The 26,867-nt window shown below is 35.9% G+C and overlaps 1 protein-coding gene across 1 annotated transcript in view; it reads left to right on the top strand.

Annotated features, from left to right (window-relative positions):
* The first annotated feature begins 203 nt into the window (after positions 1–203).
* The window catches only part of map3k20a (mitogen-activated protein kinase kinase kinase 20a), a 46,108-nt gene continuing 19,444 nt past the window's right edge, over positions 204–26,867 (top strand). The window contains exons 1-11 of the mRNA XM_084121939.1: positions 204–359; positions 4,129–4,319; positions 7,058–7,145; positions 9,691–9,792; positions 15,795–15,860; positions 15,966–15,994; positions 16,099–16,236; positions 19,113–19,199; positions 19,293–19,367; positions 21,126–21,232; positions 24,950–25,085. Coding sequence (XP_083978065.1) covers positions 4,161–4,319; positions 7,058–7,145; positions 9,691–9,792; positions 15,795–15,860; positions 15,966–15,994; positions 16,099–16,236; positions 19,113–19,199; positions 19,293–19,367; positions 21,126–21,232; positions 24,950–25,085 — 987 coding nt within the window. The 5' untranslated portion in view covers positions 204–359; positions 4,129–4,160. The remainder of the gene's footprint in view (positions 360–4,128; positions 4,320–7,057; positions 7,146–9,690; positions 9,793–15,794; positions 15,861–15,965; positions 15,995–16,098; positions 16,237–19,112; positions 19,200–19,292; positions 19,368–21,125; positions 21,233–24,949; positions 25,086–26,867) is intronic.

Below are 26,867 nucleotides of genomic sequence, written 5' to 3'. Positions count from 1 at the left end.
TCTTTACAGGACACCCATGTGTCATGTGACATGTATGATGTCAGAGAAATTCACTAAAATATAATGTCCACTACAGTAGACTAAAGTCTATTCTTGGGTCCCAGGAGGATAGACTGTCTATGGTTGTGATGAGGAGTGTGCAGGACCGGTTCTCTCCGCCGGGTGGCGCTGTTTCCTTCCGCTGCTGTGCGTCACTGATCTTGGCAGCTCTGATCAGGAAGAAGTTGTTACACGTGAAATCACCGGATCGGTCACTGACTGGAAATATCTGACACTGAGTCACAAGTGTTCGCAAGAACTTCTTGACTGCTGTCCTTCTCTCTCTCCCGGGAAGACTGACCGAGAATACAGGAGAGCGGGTAACGTTACGCGTGTGTTTGTGTCTGTTTGTGTTTCTCATGATGTTACACTGTAGTAATAATATGTGATAACTGTGAGATGTGGATCATTGCTCATAGATCTGTCTGGACATGTTTCTGGATCATCCACATCACAGACAGGGAAAGTTTATGATGAAATGATCACTTATTAATGAGTAATTTGTGCAAAATTGTTCTATCTGCTTTTTAACCTTAAAGTCTGATTAACCAAAGCACGTGTGGTTTTGGTTTAGAGCCAGGTTTATGTAAAATGTTGCTGTTTGCTGTAATAGAAAAACGAATATAGGGCACGTTATATGTTTTGCACTAAATATAACATGTTGTATCCTTTACAAAAAGTAGGCCTACTATGGTAACTTACCAGAACATTGAAGACAGGCCTATCAGATATTCATGCTTTTGACATGATGCTTCAAAGGACTACAATGGTGTTGTATATGTGCTTACTTACATTGTAATTATAACGCAATAATGCATTTATTACATCCATAAATGCTGCCTCATAACTAAAACGATTCTCAGAAAGGGGAGCAGCCCTGTTATCAACTTATTGTTTAAGTGAACTGACTGCATTTTTGTTCATCCGGGGTGAAAGTCATTCTGCTGTCCTCTGCATACTCTATTGTATGAATACACAGGCCTTCAGGATGAATGAGAAAAATCCCAATTATTCTGCTGGTTTTACTTTCTGTTCCAGTGCATGTGCCTGGGAATGTATGCGGGAATGTTGCTGTGATCCTATTGGTTCATAATTGAATGAGGAAATATCGCACAAGCATTGAAATGCAGAGAAGTTTTCAGAATCAGATAATAAATACAGCAATCTCCAAAAGTATTTGGACATTTAATTTATACATGAAAATGAATGAATGTCTTTGCATCAGCTACAGAATATCAAGGCAAGTGTCATTTATTTTAAAGAGCGAGAACACAATCAGACTTGTCAAGGAAAACATGTCTTGGTTTGAAGTGATGCAGCAGTTATGAAACAATGATTATATTGTTGACAATGCAGAGAAATAGTGACTCTTTGTGGTTATCAGTGTAAGTTGATCATCTGCATTTTTAATGTGATCCTCTACACCTGTGGTTAGCACACCTGTGTGAACTTGAGGAGAATTGACTTCATCCATTAAACAATCATCAAAACATCAGCTAATTAAAAGACATTGAGCATAAATGAGGAAGAAAAGTTAGTGAAGACCCTTGTGAAAAAGAAGTGCACTATAAATGTGCTTTGCACACTTGTAGTTGTACTTCAACTCAAAAGTGTTTATTTAAAAAACAAAACAACTTGCAGATAATATAATATTTATGAATTAAAAGGCCATTTAAGTATTAAGTATAGGTACTTAGTACATCTTAATGTTTTAATCATCTTTTGTTGTGCTTTATAGAAGTGCACTTATTTTGATGTGTTGACTAACATACAAAAGCACATGTAAAGTACTTGATAATAATTTTAACTGTAGTGTGTTATTCGATTTTATATTTAAAGTTAATATATTTTAAATGTACTAAATTTCAACTTCATCATCATTACAAATGTGTAATTACAAATATATTTAAATACATGACATAAAAGTTTTAATAGAATTACATTAAAGTATATTCTAGTTGACCATAAATGCTTGTCAGTACATTCAGCACTTAAACCATATTTCAAAGACAATAGAAGTAATAATTATGAAATTACACATACAGATGCACTTAAGTCCTATACTTAAGAGGGTAAAAAAACAATAATGGCATTAATTATAGATCATTGCATTTAATATAATCTATAATACATTTTCATTTAATTGCAATTATGCAATCAAGTGTATAAAAACATTGCATTCATTTTGCACTTAAGTATGTTCTTTATAAGTATATTACTATTTCTTTAATAAGTACTCTTTCTAAAAGTATGCTAAAGTCTACATCTTTTTCACAAGGGGAGAAAAGCTCCTGTAGCATTTGATGACGCGTCCTTTGATATTTTGTATCTAATTCAATTACATTCACACGTTTTTATGTGTGATTCTAAACCATTTTGGAGCCACTGTAGTTATGAAGATGTGGCCATGTTAGTTTATATATATATTCACTAGAGTCTCTTTCTTTCTTGTGTGCTTGAACGTAAAGCACCGGTGAGGTGATCTGATTCCTGCTCTGCTAAATATAACACAAATGGCCCCAAACCGCCCAGGAGCCGCGGCGTCCCTCTGTGAGAGCGAAGCTCAGACCCGCTGTGCACCCTAGCTGTCCCACGCAGCCCTCTAAAAAACATAATTACTCCACTGAAAGTGTGAAACTTCATGAGCTCAAACACAAGTGCTTTTTCTTTCTTTTTTTGGGAAATTGAAGGTTTTACAGAAAAAGTGCATTTTATATGCATTTTATTGATCAAGTCTTTATTGGAGTTCACCCTCACGACATTATATGATATAGGGGTGTAACGGTACACAAACATGAGAGAAGGAAAAACAAACAAACAACTGAAGCAGCCTATTCCCATTGTAAGTGCTGTCCTCGCTGTGCAGGACTACACATGGGGCGTTGGGTGGGCTACAATGTACCCAGCACACATATACTTTAAAGGGGTGGTATAATGCCCCTTTTTGCAATATGTAAAATAAGTCTCTGATGTCCCCAGAGTGTGTATGTGAAGTTTTAGCTCAAAATACCCCAGAGATATTTTTATATAGCATGTTAAAATTGTCCCTTTTTGAGGGTGAGCAAAAACGCATCGTTTTGTGTCTGTTCCTTTAAATGCAAATGAGCTGCTGCTCCCGGCACAGGGGGCGGAGCTTCAAGAGCTCATGTGTTAGCAAATCCTATTCTCAACATGGACTCACCCTCTTTGTTGTGTGTTCCCGGGGGCGGGTTTATGTAAATTCTACAGTTGGTGATGTCACTAACCCGGGAGGAATGTTGTGTAGTCTCTACCAGCCGTTTGTTGTAGTCCTTAAAAAACGATTTCTTTAAAAGCAAATATCTCCCTTTGCTTTGAACTTTGAGCGTCGTAACTTTGCAGATGTTGTTTATGCTCAAACAGCAACATTACACACTAACTAAAGTTAGAAAAGTGGAATCATAATCAACCACCCCTTTAAGTACATTTAAAATATAATAACTTTATAAAAATGTAATTTGAATCACACATACAACAGTAAAACAGTTAAAATTTTACTTTTAGTGTGCTAGTCATCTTTAAATCACAACAAACGATTATTAAAACATAGTGATTTAAAGTTTACTTTAAAATAAAACTTTTAATTTAACATTATTACAAAGTGCACTTTTTAAAGTACACTTTAAATCACTATGTTTTAATAATCGTTTGTTGTGATTTAAAGATGACTAGCACACTAAAAGTAAAATTTTAACTGTTTTACTGTAGGGGTGTAAAATAAGTCTCTGATGTCCCCAGAGTGACTCTTGAAGTGCGCATGCTGGTATGGTCTACACTTCTGCTGTCAGCTGATCCCAGATCAGTATGAGTGTGTGGATCATCATGTGGTCTGATTGCAGAAATGAGGAATATCAGGACTGTTAACATGAGTGTCCGACAGTATGAGTCCAACGATGCATTGTCAGTACACTTGTTGATCATACACTCAAACATTACGTTTACACCAGCCTGTGTGTGTGTGTGTGTGTGTTGATTAAAGTGCAAGTGAACAGTTCTCTCAGTGCCAGATCAAATCACAACATCTCGTCCCTCGTTCTCCTCTCATCCTCTCCTCTTTTCTTCGTTCTTCAGGAGAGACGCGTGTTTCTAAGTGCCACTATGCCATGGCATCTCTGGGCGGCTCCTTTGTGCAGATCAAATCCGATGACATCCTCTTCTACGAGAACTGTGGCGGCGGGAGCTTCGGGAGCGTGTATCGCGCCCGCTGGCTCTCGCAGGATAAAGAGGTGGCGGTGAAAAAGCTTCTGAAGATTGAAAACGAGGTGGGAGTGAGAGTCGCCCGGGCTTTTCATACACATGCTTTAATTGTCAGTGTGATAATCATTTTAATTGCCTCTCTGTGTGTCGACTCCAGTCCGACCAGCGCGGTTACGCCTCCTCTCTACTCTACGCTCTCACAGCGTCTTTTGTGAACTGAAATTCATAGACTATGTCTTTAAGAGAAAATTGTCACATAATTAAGTCATATTAGTTTCAGCTGAGTGCAGTGTTTGTCTTTGGGGTGAAGTGTATTTACTTTTAAGTGCTGGATTCATTGTTGTCTTTGTTCTTCGCATGTAGTGATTTTCGAGCATAATGGCTCTGGTAATGTTTGGGATGGGACCATTTGGTTGGGGGGAAAATTACATTAAAAATTATAATTTGATAGAGGAACTAACCGCTTAAAAAGTTAGTAAAATCACACAAATGTAATGTATCATCAGCAGTTTAATAAAACTTCATCTGATTCACTTCATATTTCAGACTTTTTTAAGTCAGCTTTTCACTTAAATTGTTGTGCTGATTATATCATTTGGGTTACACTTTATTTGGTAACACTTACAGTGTCCTTGTTACATATGTTACATGCACTTACTATAGTAATAACAGTAAATGATGCATAATTACATGCAAGTAACCCTCAACCAAACCCTAACCCTATAGTAAGTACATGTAGTTGCTTAATATTACTCAGTACTTAAATATATAATTACACTGTAACAATGACACCTTAAAATAAAGTGTAACTCAAATGTATTGCGCATTGTTAGTTCATGTTCGTTAATACATTAATGTTAACTAATGAACCTTATTGTAAAGTGTTACCAATTTTTGTATTTATTTATCCACTTTTCATGTTTATTTGATGTCTATTCCTTTAAAGTAATCGCAGACATCAGGGTTTTACACTTTAAAATTGCCCCAAATGTTTGGTCAACAGGATTGAAACAATTGCATAATTATGCTAATTATGCATAATTACATGCAACTAACCCTCAACCAAACCCTAATTCTATAGTAAGTACATGTAGTTACTTAATATTACTTGTCACTTTAAGGTGTCATTGTTACAGTGTAATTATATATTTAAGCACTGAGTAATATTAAGCAACTACATGTACTTACTATAGGGTTAGGGTAGGATTAGGGTTTGGTTGAGGGTTAGTTGCATGTAATTGTGCATCATTTACTGTTATTACTATAGTAAGTGCATGTAACATATGTAACAAGGACACTGTAAAATAAAGTGTTACCAAATAAAGTGTAACCCTTTATTTTAAGGTGATGTAGTTACATTGTACTTACTTAAATAAGTACGGGGCAATATAATTAACTACATATACTTACTATAGGGTTAAGGTTAGGGTTTGTTTTAGGGTTAGTCACTTGTAGTTATGCATAATTTATCGTTATTACTATAGTAAGTACATGTAGTAACGTGTATGTCACCTTAAAATAAAGTGTTACCATTAATTGTAACTAGTGCAAAATGCCCGTGCAAAATCAGTTTTTAAGTGTGTTTTTAGTAATTGTTGGTTTGGTGTGTTTGAGTGCACATTGTTACAATTACATAGCAAAAGTTGAGTGACATTTTTATTTGTGCATGGTAGAAAGCACAACTTGGAACTCCGAGAAAACGCTACGCTTGAGCAAACATTTTGTGAATAGGCTACTACAAATGATGCCCGTGAAAGAGACTGTGAATGCATTGAATAGGATATGTTTAGTTGGTGAATAGCATTTACACAGTAGCGATAACGTTAAGCGCACCAGAATGAAATATAATATTCAGAAGTAAACAGCATAGCTGACTTATAGATTCAGTTTACATCCACAAATGAATAAGCGCATCGATTCTGCCCGTGCAAAATCAGTTTTTGTGAGCTGATCGCAGTCAAAAAAGATCAGGAGATATTTCTTAGCGATGGCTGATTTCAACAGTTTCAATATGATAAAAAATAACTTTTATATTGATTCAATGGATTAATTCCATTTTGGAAAAAAAAGTGTCATGAATTTATTGCATTTTTGGGAAAAAATAATCTGTTTTTATAATAAATCTTTGAAAATCAAAATCTGGATTTTAATTTTTTATGTTATTATAACCTAAAGATGCTATGTGAAAGTTTGAAACAGAAATTAGTGGTTTTCATCTTGCCACTTTCTTGGTAAAGAAAACACATTTTTACTCAAATTAATCAAAATGGATTTATCACGATTTGGAACCAAACTATAATATTCAGAAGTAAACAGTGTAGCTGACTGAGTGTTTATGGCAGAACGTTTATTTTTAAACCACAACCTTCTAAAAATTATATATTTAACGATATCTTTTGCATTTCTCATCCAAACAACGTCAAACTTGGCACTGCACTTACTCGTGCCCGTGGCAAGACACCTGTCGAATTTGAAATCCATCGGACTAACGGTTCGAGAGATATGCGAATAACAGACACACACACACACACACACACACACACACACACACACACACACACACACACACACACACACACACACACACACACACACACACACACACACACACACACACACACACACACACACACACACACACACACACACACACACACAGACAGACAGACAGACGTTTCTGTAATTTATAGATAGATTAACATTTCTTGTATAATATTAATAAAGAATGCACATATTGAATTTGCATTTATGAATCTGTAGTGTATTGTCATGCTTTAATTCTTTGTGCTGGCTGTATTTGCAGGCAGATATTTTAAGTGTTCTCAGTCATCGAAACATTATCCAGTTTTATGGAGCGATCCTGGAAGCTCCCAACTATGGAATTGTTACAGGTCAGTAAAACAGGACATTTATTACAGTGTTTGCAAGGCAGGGCTTTTATGAAATTCCTCAAACGCTCTACTTTTATTATTCTCCACACACAGACTCCATTCAAACTTTGCTTCATAGATCATTTTAGCCTTAGGTTTAGTTTTTTTATTTATAATTAATAATTCTTTTCAGCGTTTTACCTCTTTATTCTTTTCTATATCATACTTTAAAAAATGTAAGATTGAAGTTGGAAAATTATGTAATTGTTTTGATTCGCATAATAAATTGTGATAGATCTTCCTTGCATCTATTTTTCAATCTATATTACATATTCAAACCCATATATCACTGTCTAATTATTTGTTCTTGCTATTTGTTCTTGACTTGCAAGCACTGGTACTTCCTTCAGGAAATGCTCATTTCTCTTTATCTCAGACCAGTTTCATTTGCATTTGGTTTATAATAAGCAAATAACAACAATAAATAAATATCCATTGGTCTCCAGTTTGTGAATTCACATAATGATATTTTCCACTTTAATAAAATTATCTGCCAGATTAATAAATTACCAGTCAATCTGCAGAACAAGTGTTCTTGTAATTTGATTGAATATATACAGTATACAGTATATATATATATATATATATATATATACAGTGCAATGCATAAGTGAATACACCCATGCTAAAGTTGACTAAAAAGAGGAATAAAAAATCATATTTTGGAAATTGAACTTAATGCCTTAATTTAAAAAATTAGGAAAAATCCAACCTTTAAGGACACCAATTTTCTTTGTGAATGAATAATGTATCGTAAATAAATAAATGTTCTTCCTTAAAATACATGGTGCATAAGTGAGTACACCCCTATGTTAAATTCCCATAGAGGCAGGCAGATTTTTATTTTTAAGTATTTAAAAAAAAAATTTTTTAGGATACTATGCATCCTGATAAAGTTCCCTTGGCCTTTGGAATTAAAATAGCCCCACATCATCACATAGCATTCACCATACCTAGAGATTGGCATGGGGTACTTTCCATAAGATCATCTCTCAATGCAAATCAAACTAGCTTTTAGGCTAACTGAAATAAAACCATGCCAATCTCTAGGTATGGTGAAGGCTATGTGATGATGTGGGGCTATTTTAATTCCAAAGGCCAAGGGAACTTTATCAGGATGCATAGTATCCTAAAAAAAAATATAAAAAAATACTTAAAAATAAAAATCTGCCTGCCTCTATGGGAATTTAACATAGGGGTGTACTCACTTATGCACCATGTATTTTAAGGAAGAACATTTATTTATTTACGATACATTATTCATTCACAAAGAAAATTGGTGTCCTTAAAGGTTGGATTTTTCCTAATTTTTTAAATTAAGGCATTAAGTTCAATTTCCAAAATATGATTTTTTATTCCTCTTTTTAGTCAACTTTAGCATGGGTGTATTCACTTATGCATTGCACTGTATATATATATACGTATGTTTTTATTATTATTCCGCTGACTCTTAATTACTGGGATAAATCAGACTACAGAAGTGCAAATATAAACGTTTTTTATCAAAGATTTTTTGTCCATGTGTACTGTATTGAAAATATTACATTTTTGATTAATCATGGATTAATCAGACCTTTGTCTGTAACGAGACGCTTGACGCTTGACGTTGGTCTACTTCTGCTTCTGCTGTGCTGAGCGAGACTCAAATGAAGATGCAGTGATTGTAAAAGATCATAAAGTGCTGTGCAAAGAGTCTATGGTCTGCAGTATTGAGAGACGGTTGAGTCTCTCTTTATGAAAAGTAAATATAATAAGAGAAGGTGAAGGTGACGTTTATGACCAGCTCACCTTTGTCAGCGAGGTTATTAATTTCCCCTGTGTATGCATCTCTGTTTGACACTGATAATCTGACCATTATATGATGTGTACTTACAGTGACCTAAACCTAAGCTAAACATACAGTGTTCATGAATATTAGCAGACTCGACTGCACTCGTATGCCAGTGGTATGTGTCTGTATTTGGATACTTCACATTCTTTTGGGAACACTTTTTAATACTTAAAAAAATCTAAAAATGTAAAAAATAAAATACTTAAAAAAATAAAATCATATTTCCTCATGTTAGTCACATGTATATCAGTAGGGTTGTAGGAGGCATCTAAATCTCAAATAACTAAATAAGGTGTGTCTTGAAACGGGGTCAGAGTCCGTAGCTTAGCACTCATATGTTTGTTTTTCAGAGTTCAAAACTATTTTTCAATTAATCGTTTTACCCGTTGCCCTTAAACGAGTACTACGCCATGCAAATAAATGACGTTACAGTTGTGTTTCCACTTGTACGTAGATGCCAGTGTTTGTGGTGTTTGCATGTTCCTGTGGATTTAGATGATGTCATTGAGTGTTTGAGCTCAGAAACAGGATATTGTGAAGTATTATATCACTGTACTTGATGACAACTAACACCAGTAGTGCACCGCGTCCCACAGCAGTGACTTGTAAAACTACTGCCCAATACGACAGATTTTGTATTTTAATTTGTGTGTGTGTGTGTGTGTTTTATGGTAGAGTATGCCAGTGGTGGATCTCTGTTTGACTATCTGTCCAGTGCCGAGAGTGAAGGCATCAGTATGAAGCAGATTATGACCTGGGCCATGGACATCGCTAAAGGTATTATATACACACACACACTCATAAACTGAAAGAAAGATGACCCTGGTTTCACAGACAAGGCTTAAGCCTAGTCCCAGACTAAAAAGCTACTTAAATGTCCAAATTTAAATATACCTAATCCTGGCTTAAAGGGATAGTTCACCCAAAAATGAAAATCCTGTCAGTAATCACTCTCCCTCATGTTGTTCCAACCCCGTAAGACTTTCGTTCATCTTCAGAACACAAATTAAGATATTTTTGATGAAATCTGAGAGCTGTCTCATAGGCTTCTCTGTAATTGAAACTTGCCGGCCTAGAAACGTTAGTTTCTAGTTAAAATAGTCCAAGTGACTACAGTGGCTCAACCTTAAGCTCATCAAGCGACGAGAATACTTTTTGTGCGCAAAAACACACACAAAAATAACGACTTTATTCAACTCTTCATTTTCTTCTGTGTGGACCTCTGAGTGAGTTCACGTAGTGTACCAGAACGTAGGCTCACCAGCGTCGGCCAATAGTGAGTCTACGTTCTGACTTACAACCCAGAAGCGCTGCGCTGTTACACTACGTGAAATCAAAGTCTTATGGGGTTGGAACAACATGAGGGAGAGTGATTACTGACAGAATTTTTATTTTTGGGTGAACTAACTCTTTAATCTAAGCCCTGTCTGTGAAACCGGGCCTACATGGTCTAAATGTAAAACAAAACACATTTACAGTGGAAGCCTTGCACAGATGGTGATATCAAAAATATAACCATATATATTGATAAAAGACAGGAACATACCAATGCATACTAAGGGGAGACCAGGTTTTTGGGTGCTGTTCTGGCAGGCAGACAAACCGCTTTGACCAGTTTAAACCAGTTATGACCAGCAGGGTCACCTAGCTTGCTGTAAACATTATACAGTTTAACTAACTTTAACTAACTTCCAGCTGTTTCTCTGACCTGTAAGAGGAAAGAACTGAACAGTTTACATTAATATGTTTACATTAAAATTCCGTTCACATTTTTGTGTAAAATATGTTGCAGTATTTGGATTAACATTACACATGGTAATCTGACACTGCTGTGATATAATCAGTTACTAATCTTGTCTGTGCAATTGCATCCAATCTTTAAAATCTGTAGAAAATGTACTTTCAAGTATTCATAAATCACTGTTTCAATGGAGCAAACGACACCAGACAAGAATTGAAAGCATAATGTTTAACCAGAAGTTTGTCTGGAAAAGGGCATTACATACACCACCGGTCAAAAGTTTGGAATAATTAAAAAAACAAATTAAAGGGGTCATAAACATGTTTATTTATTATTATTTTATAGTGTTTACTGAGGTGCACTTATAATGTTAGTGTGATTTTTACATAAAAAATTGACATAATTTATAAATAATAGGCATTTTTCCTAGCCTGATTTTAGCCTCTGATTTGAACGCTCTGTTTGAAGGGGCGTGTCTGTGTGAGACTTCAGTGCAAACGCCCACTGCTGTGATTGGCTGACATCTTTGCATATTAAATAAGTAGGACTGCATGATATTGGAAAAAAAACATTGCAATATTTAGTTTTTCTCCAATATATATTCCGATATGAAAACAATTTCATCAGATTATTTGAATAGCTCTATTCGTAAAGAATTAATCATGAGTGGGGTGATTTTGTTGGAGAGTGCATCTGAGAGTGCGTTTATTAATTATTATCAAAATAATAAACAAATTACAAGCATTGATACATACAACAAAACAAAGATGCAAATTAAATAATCAGTGCTTTATCTTTTTCATGTAAATCTAACTGTATTCAGGTATAGACATTGAATAATCAAATAAAGTGCAAATATAATAAATGAAATATAACTAATATAATTAATTAATACCATTTATCTTTGTTAAAGCTACAAAAGTGATTTTCTGTTTCTCTTTGTTGTTTGATTAACATTGGTGACACTGACAGCCGCGGGTATATTAGGCTGCTGTCACTTTAAGACAAATGCACAGATCCAATATAATCATATAATCATGATATGCATCCGTTTTCCTGTTTACAACACAAAACTGTCTGTGTTTACGAGGATACTCGCAGAGACAGGCATTTTGACTTAATTTTGCGTGCACATGTCTGTTCAAACTCAAAAGAAAGAGAAAGAGACTGACAGGACTGATAGAAAACACATGCAAATGATAAACTTTCACTCTATGATCGTTAAACTTTTCATTTAATCCGCGAATCACATGCGTTCCGAACCGAAACCGATCAATTACGATCCCTATACATGACATCGCACACCGCGATATCGATGCTAAAACGATACATCGTGCAGCCCTAGAAACAAGTATTACATGTCAAACTCTCTCGAAATCTTTTACTTTGTTTTTACTTTTACAGATGTCGAGATTAACTAATTGTGAAAAGTGTTGATTATAGCATTATATTTACATCTACTCCCATGAAAGGTTGCAGCGATGAGCATTGTAGTTGAGGACAGACATGACTGTTGAGCGCATGAATGCAGTGATCTTGTCATTGTAACTCGATTTCTGCACTCTCACGAATGCTTTCATCATAACTATCAGTTCAAAGATTATGTAAGCGTGTAGACAGCATCATTAATTATAACGGGAGTTTTGGTGAGAGTCCAGAACTAAGGCCCTGTTTACAGCTGTTTATCGGATCACAAGTAGACGAGGGAGACACATTCCCCTTCACACCTGGTGTGTTTTAATCCGTCTCTTTTGTCCACTTTCAAACACTTCTGTCCTGATTTCTTCGAGGTGAGGGTCTATGGGGGGGTAAATGAATGGGCTTTTTCAGATCTTTCCATCTAATGGACAAAATAAGCTTGCGTAAGTAACATATGAACACGACCTTGGACGACAGAAAAACATATGGAGAGTATGAGCTTTTATTTCTGCTCAAGATCAGCCGAACGTTGTGAGTGTGTGTTAGAAATCAGGAATGGTGAGAGAACATTGTGCTTGGTACGTTTTTCATCTTCAAACGAAACTCAGGTCTTCAGCCGACAAAGTTTAAATCCCGTCTGGCTATTGCACTTCCCATAATGTTACTCATTAGATCAGCAGACGGAGAGCAGACGGTGTTTTGTGGCTGTTTGAACACATTCGATCACATGAGTGTTTACACTACGAAAGCAATCCGGTCGAATGTGTTTTCAACAACCTCTGGAACTGGTCAAAAGTGAACAAGCTCAAACGTTTTAGACCCCGTTTACTCCTGTATTTAGCGTCGTCCACTCGTGATCCAATCGACCAAAACGCATCTTAATACCAGGAGTGAACAGGGCCTCAGTCACTGATAAACTGTGATCGACGGCTCTTTGATCGATTTCTGTATATAATTGAATCACAATTTAAAGGAGAACTCCGGTCAATTTAAACATTGAGCTCATTTTTTTGTAAATTTGGAGTGCTGTCAATACAGAGAACAACGACAAAAATCGGTGTTGCCTACACCGTGTTATCCTCTTTTTAAAATTTGCACCCTGTTGACTTCAATGGGGCAATTTTTAAACCTGCTTTTAGCCTCTTAACACAGGGCTGCCAACTTTTGAGTTTAGCTTGGAGTGAGGTTTTTTTTTTGGGGGGGGGGGGGGGGGGGTGTATGTAAAAACAAATATTGCATCACAATAAGTGTAATTGTGATTGTCAAAACATTTGGTAACTAAATAGAATAAGTTTAGTGACAACATGTTACAATGTTTAACTTACAGTGACTGGTAGGATACAGTTTTTATTATTGCTTGACAAAAATTTCAAGATTTCAATTTCATTCTTGTGATTTGATTCTGATTTTGATTCAATATTGACTAATTTGGATACATGTTTATTTTAAATTTTATTTAAAAAAATAATCTCACCTAATGCTGTAAACATAGAGGGCCCAATCTGCTGGTATTATTAAAGATTAAAAATAACAAATTAAATTAAATATAATGCAGTTTTTGTTATAATAACAATTATTTAAGGACATAAGTAAAAATATAATAAATATGTAATATAGTGCTCAGCAAAATCTCCTCTCTAGCTATTATTTCTATTCAATTAACATGCTATGGTGTATGGTCATTAAATGGCTTTCCTGAGGTAAATGTAACGTTATGTGACATAATTGTTCTCCTGCTGTAATACTGACCTCTTTCCGTGGTTGAAAAACACTAATTGGTAGATATTATGTATACTTTCGATAAGTTGTACTGCATCTTTAAATAAAAAAGTAACAGATGATCGGTTCATGCACTTGAACTGAGGCGCTCAGCGATCTGTCACGTCACATTTACAAGCGCCAAACGTATTTTTGTCTGAATTTCGTAATAAAATTTACGGAATCTAAGAGCTGAGAATTAGTTTAATATTAAAAGTACCTCTTTGCTCCGCAATTTTTCTGTGCGTGAGAAAATGGATGTGTGGCGTGAGAGCGTGTGAAAAGTGTCAATTGCGTGAGTCTCACGCTCAATGCGTGAGAGTTGGCAGCCCTGTTAACATCCTTGATGTGTCATTACAAGTGCCCAGCCATTTGAGTGATTCCTTCAGAGTGAACACAGGTGAATCTGACTGCAGTAGATGTGAAAGATATGAATAAAAGTGATGTTAATTCAGCCAGCGCACATACTTGTATTTACATCCTGTTTTCGGTCAAAGTCCAAAGTAGTCGATTGTCGAGTTCACGCGCGTGATCATAGGTAACTAAATCTATGCGCGTGAACTCGACAATCGATTACTATGGACTTTGCGCAAAAAATGAAAATGAAAATTGACCGGAGTTCTCCTTTAAATTACAGATTATTTTCATGCTACTAAGAGAAACAATGTGAAGTTGATCGTTTGGCTTGATTTACAGACGCATAAACACCAATAAACAATTTTGAGACACATAACGTCTGACTGTACATAAATCATATCAGAAATCACTGATTACAGATCAGGCATTATAATTTACAGGGTTACTTAAATGCTGTGGCATTACTGACGGGTCCATATCTTACAGTAAAAGTCTGTTTGCAAAGCCTGCGCCAAAATGCTACTGATTTACCAAAGAATCTACAGTGAAATGTACAGAACAAACAAACAATGCTCTCCCGAGACATTAAGATAGTTGAAAATAAATAACTTACCTAGAATCAGGATCCTTTGGAAAAGTAATGTTATTTCTAGTCCATTGATAAAGTATCTCTCTTCACTCCTTCGTGCCAGTGGGCGGGGCCAAAGACATGATGAAAGAAAACAGTAATAATGTGAAATATAATTACAATTTAAAATAACAATTTTCTATGTGAATATATTTAAAAATGTAATGTATTCCGGCCTAACTAATTTAATCCTGTAATTTGATGCAATTACTCCAGTCATGTGACACTTTACCATCAAGGGAATAAATTACGTTTTTAACTATATCACAACAGAAAACATTTCTTTAAAATTGTAATAATATTTAAAATGTTAAGTTTTTACCATATTTTTGAAACAGCTTTGGTGAGCAGAAAAGACTTCAAAATTCAAAAGCTTTAAAAAACCTAAATAATTCCAAAGTTTTGACGGCAGTGTAAGAACTTTAACAGAAGTACAAGCTTCACATTTCTGCGATGAACCCCTCTAGGCCTCCTTTGTAACCGCAGTACTGTAAACACATTTCATGTTTGTTTATACACACAGAGAATTGGGAGAAGCAACAGATGTTATGTTCTTCAAGGACCTTCAGTGTAATAATAGCCCCTTTCGCACCGGCTAGTTATAGGAACTTAGTTATAGGAACTAGCCACCCATGTTCCCATAGGGCCATTTTCCTGGTTGCATTCGCACCACCGGTAGGCAATCTGAAGTTTGTAGAACTAAAATCGTTCTCAGTTCCTGTGGTGCAAACACTGCAAAAAGCGGGTACTTCCGCCATTAGTTCTAAGGAGCTATGAAAAGGTTCCTCTTGTGCGAAAGCCCCTATTGACTAATAACAAAATCAAATTCTAGTTTTTCACAATTTGTTTGCTTGTATGTTGTGTTTTCTCTCATAGGCATACACTATCTGCACGCTGAGGCCCCATTTACGGTCATTCACAGAGACCTCAAGTCCCGAAATGGTTTGTAACTTTGTGAAATAAAGGCTGTATAAATATTTATTTGAGTTTAGGAGTGCTTGAATACTGTCTGTTTCTATGACCTGAAGACCTTGTGTTTCGTTTCAGTTGTGCTGACTGCAGATTCAGTACCCAAGGTACATGATCACTGTCTATTCATACAAACAGAATCAAGTTCTCTATATGTTATAAGTTCTGCATGAAAAAGTCTGCTGATTAACCGAACTCTCCGTATCCTCAGATCTGTGATTTTGGGGCGTCTAAGTTTCACTCTCACACCACCCACATGTCGCTAGTGGGCACATTTCCCTGGATGGCCCCTGAAGTCATCCAGAGCTTCCCTGTGTCTGAGACCTGCGACACTTACTCTTACGGAGTGGTGAGTGTGTGAACGTCAGCGCTGGTGCCTCTAGCTACTTGCACTGAAAAAAGTGAAAAGGCTGTGCCATTCACTATTATTCTTCTGCCGTAAAAATTATCGTGCAGACCAAACAGTAAGGCCTAGAGACAAGATGGTAGATCTCAATTTGCGGAGATATTGACACGAAATCACCCTAATCGTCCAATAGGGGGCGCTACAGCGATCAAATATATGAAACCGCTCATAACGATCTGAAACGCAAGTATCAAACGTGAAACGCAAGTAACTTTGTGGGCGGATCTCGACGCAAATCTAAAATGGGTTGGTCTGAAGTGGCTACATTACTCATAGGTGTGGTTTGGGCGTAACGTGAAATAAACCAATCAGAGCGTCATCTCACATTCCCTTTAAGAGCAGGCGCGCTTGTTCCATGGCGGATTGCTATTATAACGGCGGATTTGCCGGTTCACAGCCGAGGAGACCGACGTTCTCGTCAGGGCCGTAAAACACAGAGAAGTGACATTGTATGGGGATGGAGAAACCCACCCAAATTAGCTTCGGTTAAACAGGCGTATAATAATTTTGGTAAATGTGTAAGCTAGATTTATGCCTATTTTTTCACATCTATGAACACAACAATGATTTCCCTCATGTGGAATATTTTTCCTTGTAATAATGTATGGTTTGCAAAAATGGCAACTGCTGCATCTGTGTAGAGAAGAGAAGCAAAGTGTATGTGCGTTGTGCAAACGCTACATTATGGCAAAGCATGCGCCCTTAAAATAGCATCTAAATAACATGCGGAATTGTTTTCTAAACCTGCAAAATAGCACCAGGGAACGTTTGCGCCGGAACACGCCTCCTCTTTTCGCTGAACCTCCCCCGGGGAGCGCAAGTTCATTTCCTAACTTACTGACGTGCGTCTGTGGAGGGAAAAGTCCTCTGTGCGCTGGGTGCAAAATAGGAATGATACATGCGTCGGTGTACAAAGTCAATTGCACTGGGTGCAAGATAGGGCCCCTAGACCGTCTGTCGTAGACTCATGTGACTTATACCAAGACGGTCAAAATATATATATTTTTTGCGAACTAGGTATTTCACCCAATCAGAGCCAAACCAGTGCAGAAATACTCTCTAGTCTAGAGTCTGAAAATAAATAATTATCAAAAAATAAGTTGAAATTTCGATTCACGGTCCTAAAGGAAAGCCAAAACGTTCAAAGTGTCCGGAACCTTTTTTACTAAAATGTCTGTAACGGAATAAGATATATTCACCAAACTCAGAATATACACATATAGGCAAATGTGTAAGCGTCTATGATCGGATCATTATTGCAGTGATTATTATGTTTCTAGCAACAGTTCTTCTAGCCCTAATTGATGGAGTGTGTAGCTTTTCATTTCTTAAACAACCATGTAGGAAGACACATCATGGATTCATCAGGCTCAGATTGTGAAAGAATGGATGTGAGGAGCATGAAGAATCATTTTCACACATGAATCGGCACCTCTGAGTCCAGACCTTAAAGAGTTAGTTCACCCAAAAATGAAAATTATCCCATAATTTACTCACCCTCAAGCCACCCTAGGTGTATTTTACTTTCTTCTTTCAGCCAAACACAATCTGTGTTATATGTAAGGGATGATGTAGATCCAGCTGGTTGTTATCTCAGAATAAACCCCGACAGGGTGATCAGGAGGTCTTGCATCAGCCTGAAGCTGTTTATTCTCAGATAACAACCGGCTGGATGTACATGATCCCGCTTATTACACGGCTACTTGCCACATAAGTAAATAATTAGACACGAAATATTGATTTGAGTTTTGACTTTTATTAATTCTTTAAACGCAAAGCTTCCGCTGAGAGAGCAGTTGCAGCACGGCAAGTTCAAGCTAGACGGACATTAAGGGATACGGTATACAGTCATACCAATTATTACACAGCATACACATAAATAATGGGGATAAGAGATATTGATCTGAGATTAAACTGTTTTAAAATCGTACCTGTTTGTATCTTATAATCCAACAGTGTTCAAAACAATAGTCACAAAATGGCAGCAGCTGCGTTTGTATGAAACAGGAGAGAGCCAGTCCACGATACTGGATGGCATAATTAAATAACTGTACACAAAATATTGATTCGACTGAGTTTTAATATTTAATTAGCTCACCAAACGCAAAACTTCCACGAGGAAAAAACGCTCCTAGCAAGTGTATAGAGGGCCTTTATTAACCCACTGAAGTCGTATAAATTAGTTTATGATGGATGGATGCACTTTTATGGGCTTCAAAAACGTAGGCTCTATTCACTTCAATTATAAAGCTAGGAAGAGCCAGGATATTTTTAATATAACTCCGATTGTGTTTGGCTGAAAGAAGAATGTCATATACACCTAGGATGACTTGAGGGTGAGTAAATCATGGGATAATTTTCATTTTTGGGTGAACTAACCATTTAAATTCATTGTAAGTCTTTGGGATGTGCTGGAGGAGACTTTACAGAGTGCTGGACTCTTGCATTGTCAATACAAGATCTTGACCAAAAATTGATGCCTGTCTTGATGGAAATAAATGTTGTGATGTTATTTCCATCAAGAGGTGCATCAATTTTGGTCAGATCTTGTATTGACAATGCAAGAGTCCAGCACTCTGTAAAGTCTCCTCCAGCACATCCACACTAGAAAATGATCTTTGGGAAAATAAATATTTTTATTAATATTAAATCAATATTTAAGTTTTGAACCAAAATATAATTTGAAAAAAACTAATACATTTGGCTGTAACAAATTAGTTTTTTTTTTTTTTGGTCAGTTGGTGGATTCACTGGGTCTGTTGGCACAGATAGTTTTCTCTCTTTCATATAGCTGTGAATTATAAGCATGTTTCTTTTAGGTCCTGTGGGAGATGTTGACGCGTGAAGTTCCCTTCAAAGGTCTGGAGGGGCTGCAGGTGGCCTGGCTGGTGGTGGAGAAGAACGAGGTGACGGCAGGTTCTGATTGGCTGTGCCACTGATGAGGTGTGTGTCGGCGGGTTGATGGGGGATGTTTGACATGTGTCGTGTGTGTTTTGCAGAGGTTGACGATTCCCAGTAGCTGCCCTGCCAGTTTCGCCTGTCTGATGAGAAGCTGCTGGGTGACGGAACCAAAAGTAAGAAAAACAAAAATGCATGTTTACCTCGAAATGCAAATTAGGTCACATACTAGATCATGACCACAGACTAAACCAAACCCAGTCCATGCAGGTTTGCAACGACATGAGACAGGTGGATCAACTCTTTCACAGTGTGATTATCCTGTGAGATCTTATTTAGCAAATACAGTATAAATTGTTATGGTTTTGACACTGCATAATACAGTAAACCTTGAGAATGACATACATTGGAGAGCATTAGCAATATGTTGCATTATTCTACTAATACAGTAATTATGCAGTGCTTAAGTAGATTGGTATTTGCGCCACGTTAAAGTGCAATGCATTAATGCGTGAATAATAGATAAGACATGCTGTTTGGTTAGGACATTAATAACCGCTGTCTTTATTAATATATGACTGTCTCTTATCCTGACATTTTTAATTCATCCAATCAGTTCAGTTCATTTTATCTGCCTCATGTCAGGGCTTGTTTTTTTCCCTCTCAGTTTCACTGAACACATCTCCTCTGAACGCTCACACCCGTTTAAGTGAGCTTCATAAATTCATGTTGGCTGGCGCTGACGTCCGCCTGTCACTCAGAGTGCGGGCGTGCCAGTACACTCAAATATACGCGTATACTCAAATCATAACACTCAGATTGCAATTTAAGCAACACACAGCTGTTGTTCAACCCTGATAAGTATCGTATGGACGTTTCTAAAGTGCATTAAACTGATGACAACTTGCAAATGTTTAATTGAAAAAGCTGTTAATGTGTCACACAACCTGCTGCTTTTATGAAACGTTTCAACCTTTCAAGTACTTGTGAAAAAGAAGTGCACTTAATTGTATTGAATGTGCACTTGTAGTGTACTGCAAAATCTTAAAAGTAAATTTTTAAGAAACGGTACTTGCAGATAATATATTAATTAAATAAAAAGTTGGACATTTTCATGACTGTTTCTTAACACACTTAAGTACGTTTTTAAATTCACTTTGTAATAGTCATATTAAAAGTTTTACTTTTAAGTACAAAATCATTGTTTTAAAAATCTTTTGTCATACTTTAAAGAAGTGCACTTATTTTGATGCGTTGACTAACATACTAAAACACATGTAAATTACTTGATTATAATTGTATCTGTGGTGTGTTATTCAGTATTACATTTAAAGATAATATATTTTGAAAGTACTAAATTGCAACTTCATCAGTACAAATGTGTAATAACAAATATATTTGAATACATGACATACAAGCTTCAATATAGAAATGGCATTAAAGTATATTTTATTTTACTATAAATGCTTGTCATGCATTCAACTCTACACTTTAACCATATTTCAAAGACAATAGGAGTACTTATGAAATTAACAAATTACACATACAAATTTACTTAAGTCCTACATGTACTTAAGTGAGCCAAAAAACTCTTTAAGTTGCTTTTAATATAAATTTAATTACAATTGACTTTCAATTAAGTGTCCGAAAACATTACATGCAGTGCGCACAAGTATATTATTTTTTAAGTATATTATTTCCATATTAAGTGCTCTTTTTAAAAGTATGCTTAAGTTTTTTCCACTAGGGAGTGCTTGTGAGATATTGGTGTAGCGTTTATTGATCAGATCTGAATTTCAGTATGCTTTATTGGCCAGGGAAGCAAATCGTCAGTGTATAACAATTTTCTTTTAGAAGAGTTCAGTGTTTCAGAAAGTGTCTGTGTTTGAAATGCTGATGTTCTTAATAATGCAGATGTTGTGATTGTGTTGCAGGACAGGCCGCTGTTCAAACACATCTTGTCCACGCTGGAGTCCATGTGGAACGACAGTCATTTACCTGACGAGTGCAACACGTTCCTGCAGAATAAAGCAGAGTGGAGGTACACTAACACACTAATGATTACATACTGCGCAAATATCAATATCATTTACCTGCCGTTACACTAGAACTGATTTACCACACACTATAAAATATGCAATCCATTTTTATTTTAAAAACTGCAGTTTAAATATGAAGGACTAAAAATGACAGAACGAAAAATAAATAAATAAATAAATAAAAGTAGAAATAAATAAATAAATGCAGAAATAATAGTGAAAATAAATACATTTTGGTAATATAAATGGCTATTTCTGTATTTTTACATGTATTTATTTATTTATTTATGCATTTCTATATGTATTTATTTATTTATGTATTTATACATTTATTTATATATTTATGTATTTATATATTTATTTATTTATATATTTATATATGTATTTATTTATACATTTATTTATTCCTACATTTATTTATTTCTGTATTTCCACATTCCTACATTTATTTATTTCTGTATTTCCACATTTCTACATTTATTTATTTCTGTATTTCCACATTTCTACATTTATTTTTCCCTGCGCATGTATGCTAATTGACCAATGGCTAAGCCACGCCCCCTCCACTCACTCGGACAAACAGTCAACATTCGGTAACAGGCGCTTTGGCAGAGACATTTCACAGGAGGCAATTGATGATTTTTTGGAGACAGAAAGATTATATATCATCTCGATGTCACCAAAAGGGCCTTAAATATGCATTGGAGGGTTATATTAATAATTTTATAGTTGAGAAGGTCGATAAGCTTCAGCTCCAGAACAAAGATTTACAGTTCACGGTGTAAACGTTATAGTTTGATGCTATTTCGCTTCAAACGCTCGCTTTATACGCGCGTCCTATTCGCTTTGGATTCAAAATGTTCAAGCGTCGAACTAGACGCGGATATGCGCGAATTTGACGCTCTATTCGCGTTTGGTGTGAGCGCAGAATAATGAACAGGCTGCGATGTCAAGATTGCATTGCTGGAATGTGTGTGTGTGTGTTTGTGTGTCTGTGTGTGTGTCAGAGAGCGGGCGCGATCGAACAGTGGAAACATAAAAATATACTCCATTTTGTTCATACAGGACATAATTAAAACTGCAAAGTGTTTAGCCTACTTATATTTGTGTAAAACACAACATTGTGCTTTTGTCAAACTGTAAACTCTTGTCAAACTGTAACCTACAACTGTCACCCAACCAAAATCACACACACACACGCTGTTTAAAAGCCAAAATGACAAGAAAAAACATAAAAACGAATGAAAACTGATAACCGCAATGCATTGCAATGGACGAGGAAGCAAGCAGAGAATGTCCGAGTGTATTGGGTTAGCTATGCGTACTGTGATTGGCTCATCGCGTTTGGGGGCGTGGCTTAGCCATTGGTCAATTAGCATACATGCGCAGGGAAAAATAAATGTAGAAATGTGGAAATACAGAAATAAATAAATGTAGAAATGTGGAAATACAGAAATAAATAAATGTAGAAATGTGGAAATACAGAAATAAATAAATGTAGGAATAAATAAATGTATAAATAAATAAATATATAAATAAATAAATAAATATATTAATACATAAATATATAAATAAATGTATAAATACATAAATAAATACATATAGAAATGCATAAATAAATGAATAAATACATGTAAAAATACAGAAATAGCCATTTATATTACCAAAATGTATTTATTTTCACTATTATTTCTGCATTTATTTATTTATTTCTACTTTTATTTATTTATTTATTTATTTTTCGTTCTGTCATTTTTAGTCCTTCATATAAATGCTATGAAGTTTGTAGTCATCATTGTATCCCTTATCCCTCATCTTTGATCACCAAAATTACTTAAGTTTTTTTCTTTGAATCTTTTTTTTTTTTAATGTAACTCTACACCCCTGCCTCATTCTGTACACACAGTTCTATGAATATGCAAATGAGCCCCGCCTCCACTCACTCACTCAGCTCAGAGATCCACTGGTTGACGATCACACGTTGATCTGATTGGTTACAAGGTAGTTTGTGACGTCAGAAACACCAGCGATTTCAAAGCGTGTTTTTGAGACTGTCTTTGGTTCACTGCAGTTTTAAAGAGAAAATACTCAGCAATGGTGTCGACTGATGAATTTACACATGGTTTGTCTTAAAGGTTATTAAAAACACCACATAGACATATAAACAACATTAAAAACAGATTTTTTTAGTAATCAAAGTGGTGCTTTAACCATATTATGACATGGTTTTTTTAATTTTTTTATATATATATAAACTACTATGTATGTCCCTTCACACACATTCCCCCGGTTTCACAGACAAGGCTTCAGTCTAGTCCCAGACTAAAATGCATGTTTTAACTGAAAGCATATCTTAAAATATATCAGTGCCGTTGTTTTGTCTCAAGATGCACACCAGTAATGTTTTTTCTAAGGCACGTTTATAAAAGCTACTTAAATATCCTAACTCAACTGAGGCCTAATCCTGGCCTAATATAAGCCCTGTCTGTGAAACCAGACCATTGTGTCCTGGTGATCTAGAAAGTCCTGGGTGTTTGATGCTATATTAAGACCCTCTGGAATTGGGCCAGGATACAGGGACAGGAGATCACAGCTAAACAGGAAAACACAGAACGAAGGAAAGAAAAAAGTGACATGTCAAAAAGGGGAACTTTAGGCCACATATAATTGTGAAATTTCAATAGCATTTGTTAGAAAAGAGGCAGACAGGGAAATCAGTCACACGGGAAGTGTGGTATTGAAGTTGAGCAAGCAGGGCGTCAGGGGACAGGACGGGACAGCCCGATGGGAGGTGTTTGAGGACACCAGCTCCAGTTCCTGTCTCTTTATAAATAACTGTTGTCTGAGGAGAATGTGTAGCTCCCTCTGCTGGTTAAATCACACATTACAAACGTACAGTGACTCAAACTTGACTGTACTTATATACACCAGTTGATAATTCTGCACTAAATTTTAAATTTAAAAAATGTCTTATGTTTAGTAGCATTTAGTCTAGGGAATAAAGACAACATTCAGCCATTATTCTTACATTCATTTCTTTGCATACTGTGGCCAAACCAGTAAAATCAGTGAAAAACAACAAACACTCTTCAAAACATAAATTGTCTGTGTAATCCAAAAGTGTGGCTGTGGGCATACAGTTTGTCAAAATTGAAAACAAAACATAATAAAAAAAAATATTCAAACTAATTTTATTTATTTATTTTAAATATTTGGACAAACAAGTGTGTTTTTTTGAGTTCAGTCAAATTGTATTAATGTTGTTAAATTTCCACTGTATTCCAAAAGTGTGAATGTGGGTATAAAATGTGTCAGAATTTAAAGCAATACGTAATATTAAAATGTACAAACAATAATATTTCTATTAGTGTTAAAATGAATATATTTTCTCTCTTGTTCTGGCCCCAAAGTCAAGTGAAATGAATAATTATGTTGTTAAATTGTCTATGCAATCCTGTGGGTACAAATTGAAAAAACTAATTTGAAAGCAGTATGTAATACTTACATTTTCAAAAAATATATACCTTTTTTTTTTTTTTTACTAATTTTAAATCTAATTGTGTACATCTCCATAAATATTTTTATATTAGTACATCAATGTATGACACATTATGCAGTAAAATAATAATGTATGTAAGCTAATCACTTGTTTATAAATATTGATATGTTTATGAATAGGGATATTATGTTGATGAATATGGTGTGTATTGTGTGAGCAGGTGTGAGATCGAGGCGACTCTGGAACGTCTGAAGCGGTTGGAGAGAGATCTGAGCAGCAAAGAACAAGAGCTGAAAGAAAGAGAGAGACGGTTAAAGATGTGGGAGAGAAAACTCATCGAGCAGTCCAACACACCGGTGAGTCTCTCTCTCTCTCTCTCTCTCTCTCTCTCTCTCTCTCTCTCTCTCTCTCCTGAGGACCTCGACCTCGCTCTAACTCAAAGCAATGTTTACTCTCATGTTTTTCCAGGATGTTTGTTTCTTTAGTATACCATAAAAAGAAGAATATTCACATTACAGTAGTGGCCAAAAGTGATGTTTAGAGGGGATGTTTGTTTTTTATGACCCTACAAATTCGATTAAAACATCAAAATATGAGGTATATCACTTATTTATTATAGGCTATTTATCATATTGGCCTGAGGGTAAAACAAGAAACTTCTCTCAAAAATTAAAACTAGTAATCCTAGTAAATGTTTCTATTAAAACAACAGCAAAATGACTTTGTATTGTCACACAGAAGTGCATTCACTCAGCAACCACAATCTCAAATAGTCGAGATCCATGTTTGGATTTATTACAGTTCATGACTGAGAAGGTTTGATCGCAAAAAGAAAGAAAATTTCAAATGGAGATCTCTAAACTGCAGGTTATACATTTGTCTGTGTTTTCTGTTCATCCGCGCTTCTTCCGCAGTGTAGAGAGAGCCTGTGCACATGGTTGCCAGATTGCAGTAAAAAGTAGAAAACGTGTTCTTTTAACAGAAAAGCACTGATTGGGGGATTTATATCTTGAAATCTGGCAACCGTACGCATGAAAGCTCGTAGCGGCTTGATGGAAACAGTCTGCAATGCTTTGTCTCCTCTCTTATTCGACAAAAACAACGAGTGATCTTGGTCAAGTTATTATATTTTTACTACATTTTAGTCTTTTTTCGTCAAAGATATTGCATGTTGATAACCTCACAGTTATCGTTTAATGACGTTGGTGTCGTCTCGTCATCGTCTCATCTTAGTCATGGGAAAAAAGGTCGTCAAGGAACATTTTTCATCACAGATTTCATGAATGAAATGAACACTAGTGTGTCAGAAACAAAACACCCATTACCATCTCTGAATTTCAGCTCTTCCTCAGCACTTGACTCACAGTGATACGAACAGTGACGATGGCGTCGGTTTTACAGAGTAAATTCCAGCAGAATTGAGTCTCTTTCTTCTGGAAGTTCATCAAAGTGGATTCGCAGCTCTGAAAACAGCGTCTTCTCGACATGAACAACACGAACCAAAGTCTTCCAGTCTCAGATACAACTACAGTGTTTGAGGCTCAAAGTAGACGTTGTTCACCGGCAGACAGTAGCCGTGTTTCCATTACCCTTCAAACTGCGCAAATTGAAATTGCGAATTGAAAATACGCCCAATGGAAACACGTAATTTTCGCAAAAAGTTTTTACGCTCGCATGAGGAGGTTTTTCAGGCAATTCAAAAAAAATATTTCGCAAAACTGCAATGGAAACAGTTTTTGCGCATTTACAGGTCACCTGACTTAGAAGGCGCGGTGTGTTTGGACAGAATACGAGACAGAGCTCTTTATTAAATTCATATAAGACAAAATAATTACAGAAATACTGGATTCTAAACCTCAAAGAAATGCCACAATCAAGACCTCGAAGCAGAGATGAGGGAGAAACACCCAGAAACACCTCATATGTGCCGCTCACAAGTATAATAAGGGTCTTTCCTTACCATTAATGCTTGGAAAACACAAATACATCTCCTTCCATTAATAATAATGGCCAGTGCAGTGGCTGGGATATACATAAACCTACCAACGTTCGTTGCCATGGCTTTTGGAATGATTTTACTTATTGCAAGAGGAAAAAATGAAGTTTTAGTCGCATAACATCAGTTAATGGAAACGCCG

Source organism: Abramis brama (genome assembly GCF_963993115.1).
Source record: "Abramis brama genome assembly, chromosome: 8".
NCBI classification, from domain to species: Eukaryota; Metazoa; Chordata; class Actinopteri; order Cypriniformes; family Leuciscidae; genus Abramis; species Abramis brama.
This window is presented reverse-complemented; position numbering and strand designations above follow the sequence as displayed.